This window comes from Chrysochloris asiatica, unplaced genomic scaffold, assembly GCF_000296735.1.
Source record: "Chrysochloris asiatica unplaced genomic scaffold, ChrAsi1.0 scaffold00040, whole genome shotgun sequence".
In the NCBI taxonomy this organism is placed as follows: Eukaryota; Metazoa; Chordata; class Mammalia; order Afrosoricida; family Chrysochloridae; genus Chrysochloris; species Chrysochloris asiatica.
The window spans coordinates 12,906,653-12,912,154 of NW_006408558.1; the positions used below are offsets into that span (position 1 = coordinate 12,906,653).

The 5,502-nt window shown below is 48.7% G+C and overlaps 1 protein-coding gene across 1 annotated transcript in view; it reads left to right on the top strand.

Annotated features, from left to right (window-relative positions):
* The first annotated feature begins 5,124 nt into the window (after window positions 1–5,124).
* KCNQ1 (potassium voltage-gated channel, KQT-like subfamily, member 1) overlaps window positions 5,125–5,502 on the top strand; it is a 326,915-nt gene continuing 326,537 nt past the window's right edge. The window contains exon 1 of the mRNA XM_006861032.1: window positions 5,125–5,263. Coding sequence (XP_006861094.1) covers window positions 5,125–5,263 — 139 coding nt within the window. The remainder of the gene's footprint in view (window positions 5,264–5,502) is intronic.

The window sequence follows — 5,502 nt, forward strand, 5'->3', positions numbered from 1 at the left end:
TCTCTCTCTCTCTCTATATATATATATATATATATATATAGAGTCCTGGTGTGGCCCTGTGGGTTAATGTGCTGGACTGGACGATCGTTTGGACCTGCAAGGTTGGCGGTTCAAACATACCAGTCACTCCTTGGAAACCCTCTACAGGGTTACTATGAGTTGGAACTGACTCGACAGCACTTAACAATAACATATACATACACACATTCCCTAAAATGCACAGTGTTTGAGTTGATTATGACCCCTAATGATCCTACAGGGCAGAGATGTAGCCCCATAGGGGTCCCAGGCTGTGATCCCCACAGAAGCAGACAAGCCCATCTTCTCCCTGGTGCTGGTGGGTTTGAACCCATGACCTTTTCATTAATGACCAAGCTTTTAAGCACTGCACCACCACATATATACGAGCTCTGCTGGTGTCGTGGGTTACTAGTGGAATGACTAACCATAAAGTCAGCAGTTCAAATCCATTAGTCGCTCTGTGGGAGAAAGATGAGGCTTTCTGCTCCTGTAAAGATTTATAGCCTCAGAAACCCTGTACAGGGTCGCTATGAGTCGGAACTGACTCGACATCACATAATCACCAACCGTCAACCACCAACAACTACATACAGCTATCTCTCTGTCATTTCAAGATAGCAACATCAGTGTTATTACTAGCCAGATGTTCCTTTGGGCTCTTTCTGTCCTTGGAATGGCAGTAATAACTTTGGTAATGGGGCTCCCTTGTGTGGCCGTGCCAGAGTGTAATCCAGTCACTTGGATTCAGTCTAGACTTCTGCTGATACAAATAGTCAGCTTTTTACTATGGGCTGAAAAGGGAGTGCAGTGGCCCTGAAAGATAAGCACTGAACTGTGAACCACAAAGTTGGCGGTTTGAGCTCACCAGCAGCCCTGTAGGAGAAAGATGAGATTTTCTATTCCCACAGAGATTTAAAGCCTCAAAAACCATATGCAGGATCTCCATGAGTTGGAACCAACTGGATAGCACTTAACAACAGTATGGATTGAAACTCAGAATGATGTTGAGTTGTGTTTTATTGATTATGTCAAGACCTGTAACAAACTATGGCTACCATTGTGAAGGCTGGGAATTCCAGAACCTATACATGAGTCGAGAAGCACGTCATGGTAGCAGAACAAGAAAATACTGAATGATTTAAAATCTGGAAATGTGTGTATCAGAGTTGTATCCTTCCACCAACTCAGTCTGGATGCTGAACAGACATTCCAAGAAGCTGGACTACATGAAGAAGAACACGTATGGAATCAGGATTTGGGGGAGACTCGGGAACAACCTGTGATAGTCTTGCTGAAATTGAAGGGAATTTGAAATATTTATTCATCAAAGACTGCATTGCACCTCAACATCAAGAAAACAAAAAGCCTCACAGCTGGACCAGAATCATGATAAATGGAGAAGAGATTGGAGTTGTCAAGGATTTCATTTTACTTGGATCCATAGTCAGTGTCCATAGAAGCAGATGATATCGAAATCTGCACAAAAAAAAAGCCTGTTCAGAGGTGTTAAAGAATAAGAATGTCACTTGGAGGACTAAGGTACACCTGATCCAAGTCATGGTATTCCACTCATCTCGTATGTACATGAAACTTGGACAAGGAGTAAGCAAGACCGGAGAAGAATCCATGCATTTGAATTCTGGTGTTGATGAAGAATACTGAACTATTGCCAGGAGAGTGAACGAATCTGTCCTGGAAGAAATGGAACCAGAATGGTTCTCAAAAGCAAGGCTGGCGAGACTTTGTCTCAGGTATTTTGAATGTGTCTTCAGGAGGGACCAAGTCCCTGGAGATGGACATCATGCTTGGTACAATGGAAGGTCAGTGAACAAGAGGACGACCCTCAATGAGATGGACAGACACAGTGGCTGCAGCAATGGACTTTACCATAACAACAATTGTGAGGAGGGCACGACGTGGTGTTCTGTTGTACCGAGAGTGGCTATGAGTTGGAACCAACTTGAGGGCACCTAACCACCACCACCACCACAATATAGGTTGAACTGTGTCCCCTGCCAAAAGATACTCTGAAATCCTAACTCGTAGTACCTGCGAACCTCACTTTATTTGGAAGTAGGGTTTTGAAAGATGTTATTGGTCAACACGAGGTCTTACTGGAGGAGTTGTTGTTATGTGCCGTGGAGTTGGTTCCAACTCATAGCCACCCTGTACAGGGTTTCTGAGACTGTAAATCTTTACAGGAGCAGAAAGCCTCATCTTTCTCCCACAGAAAAGCTGGTAGTTTCAAACTGCTGACTGTGAGATTAGCAGCCCGATTCGTAACCACTACGCTACCAAATCTCCTTTATTGGAGGAGGGTGGGTCCTAATCCCATCTGAATGGTGTCTTATCAAAGAGAAGAGTCTCAGAGACAGAGGCATGAGAAGGGATACCTACAAATCAAGGAACACCTGGGTTACTAGAAGTTGGGAGAGACAAGAAAGGGCCACCCCTAGAGTTTTCAGAGAGCTCATGGCCCTGCCCACACCCCAAAGTCTGTGAGAATTACATTTCTGCTTGTATAAGCCCCCCAGTTGGTGGAACTTAGTGCCAACGGGGAAACAAGTACACTTGGTATAAAGGTCCTTTTCTATTGTCTCCATTGACTCCCTGGGGTGGTGGAAAGGGTTAATATGTTCAGTCACTAATTGAGAAGTTGGAGGGTCCAGTCCACCCGGAGGTACTTCAGCAGAAAGGCCTGGTGGTATGTTTCTGAAGACCCACTCATTGAGAAGCCCACTAACACAGCTCTACTCTATGCAGGGTGATCATGAGTCAGAATCTGCTCCAAAGTAACTGTTTCTTGTTTGAGTCCTTCCCCCTCCCTGCCACACGTATCCTTGAGTCAGTTAAGACCCGTGGGCTGGTGGCGTGAAATGGTACATACACTTTTCCTAATCCTGCTGGAATCCCTTTGTGATGTGTGAGGCACCTGCTCCCCTAAGACTTCTGGTCACAGGTACATTCCGAGTGAGAGGTGGAGTCAAGTGTATGTCTCATGAACATATTTCTTGTTACCAGTGAAGTTGTGTATTTTTTACAAGAGCAGGTCTGCCAACTGTCCATCAGTCTTGTCCACTTTCCAAAGGGCTGTCTTCTGTTTCTGTTCCTTTTTCAGTGATACTCAGCCTCATCTGTTTGCAAATCCTTTCCCTAGCTGGTCACTTACCTTTGATACTTCTCTAACCGAGTTTTCCTTGCACTTAATTGTGGGAAAGAACACCAGAACATTCCATGGAAAAACAGAAGAAGGAATAAGCCAGTTTGGGGAAGAAATACAGCCAAAATGCTACTTAGAAATCAGGTTGGGAAGAATTCACCTCACTCATTTTGGGCATCTAGTCAGGAAGGACCCATGACCACAAAAGGACATCAGAGGTCTCTTGTGATACAACAGTGAATAATTGTTATCAGGACTGATTGTGAGGGTTGGAAATGTAAAGGTAGACGTTTTATAGCAAGGAGGGGAGTGATTCAACTTTTCAGTCTAGGAGCGGAGGTCGCTAGGACCATCAAGGGAGAAGAGCAGAGAGCAGGACCCTACCCAGAGAAGCAGTGATGCCTGAAATGGAGCCAGAGATGATGATGTGGAGCGATGGAGCAGCTGGAGACTTTAGATCCAGAGAGGGAGAGCGACTGTGTGCTGAAGACCTGGGGGGTACCGGGGAAGGATTGCATGGAGGGGATTGTAACCATGGCAATGAGACGATATACGATAGAATGAATGTAAAACTAATGTTCTCCCATGTAAACTATCACATAATTCACAATAAAACATTAAAAGAAAAAAGGACATCAGAGTTGGTAAAGTCGAGGACTGCGTGATGGACGGATGCAGTGACATAACAGACTTAAACATACCGCCAACCATGCTGATGGTGTGGAACTGGGTCCCGATTGATTGGCTTTGCTTTGGATACAAGCCAACAAGAGTGGGAGCCAGCTCCACAGCAACTTACTAACAATGGTGTTTCCTTATTATTTTTAAAAAAATAGTTTTATCGATCGCTTCTAGATTTCAAGGCACCGTTGGAAATGTTTTCCTGCTTCCAGGGTTTGGAGGAATCCACCCATTTATTCTTACAGTACCCGTGTGGTTTCGTTTCATTTTGCACGTTTTAAGCCTCGGATCCATTTTCGGGGTGAACAGAGTCAGTTCTACCTTGGGTTCAGCATGATTCCTTCCTTCCCCCACCATTCCTCCTTATTCATTTGGGATGGACGTGTGTAGACACTGTTCATCCACACATTCATTCAGAAACAATTTACTGAATGTCTGCTCTGTGTCTGCCCACCCCCACCCTGCAGGGGTAAATTCTTCCCTACTCTCAGCCCTCTGCCTGTTTTGTATCTTGAGTGATTCTCAGAGCCCCCGTGGCTCCTGTTTCAAGCTTTCTGCTTGTTTTCAGCTGCACTTGTGAAGTACGGTAGCACCCTAGGATGTGGGGGGCAGGGGTGGGGAAGAGCTGGGAACCCTCTCTGGACAGACCAAGGAACTCAGTGAAGACCGGGAAGGGCCTCATAAATTATGGGTGCCCTGATCTGGATGGGGCCACAGGTGGGGTCTGGGTATTTGCCCTAGGCTAGATCCCCTGTCCAGGGCAATGTCCAGGAGAGTCCAGTCTTCTGTGTTTGCTTCCCCTCTCCACCCCATCCGCTGGGACCTGGACACCAGGGCAGCCGGACAGCTGTGCAGGAGACTGGCTGGCCCACTGTGGTCACCCACGCTGCCCACACCCTGCCCAGGAAACTCACAGAGCGAAGTGGCAACCAGGTCCGGAGGGCAAGGAGGACAAGGCACCCTTTCTCCTCCCTGACCCAGGGTGACGCAGGGCAACGTTCCTTCCCCCATTACCTGACTGGCATCTCCGCCCACCATGTCTGTGAGTCAAACCCCGCCCAAGGCCCCAGCAATGGACTCCCCTCTGTCCCAGCAAAGCTCAATGGGCCTATGGGTCACTCGGTCTCACTTCTGGGGGGCAGCTGAAGGAGTGCAGCGAAGGTCGCCCCTCAAGTGTCTCATGGCACCCTTCCTGCTCACCCTCCACACGCATGCCCCAGAAGCTCAGTTTGTACCCAGCCACTCCCGCTAAAAGCAGGTAAATGGATGCTGAAGCCCTATCCCTACCCCCTGTCCTCGCCGCGCCGCGCCGCGGGGCTTTCAACCGCTACACCTGCCTCTTGCCCAGAGCCTTCCATCCCACCCAGCTGGGGGAGCGCGGGCGGGGCCAAGGGCGGGCAGGTGGGCACAGAGAGGGCGGGGCCGAGCAGGTGGGCGCGGACGGGGGCGTGGTTAAGCATATGCAGGGATTGAGTGGGATTGGATGGGATGGGATGGGGTGGGGAAAGAGCACGTAGGCGAAAGAGGGGCTGGTCCTGGCAGGTGCGCGCGAACTTGGAGGCAGAGAACGTGGGCACGGGAGGGGCGGGGCCCAGCAGGTGCTCGCCGCAGGCGCCGGGCGACGCGAGGCGGGGCGGGGC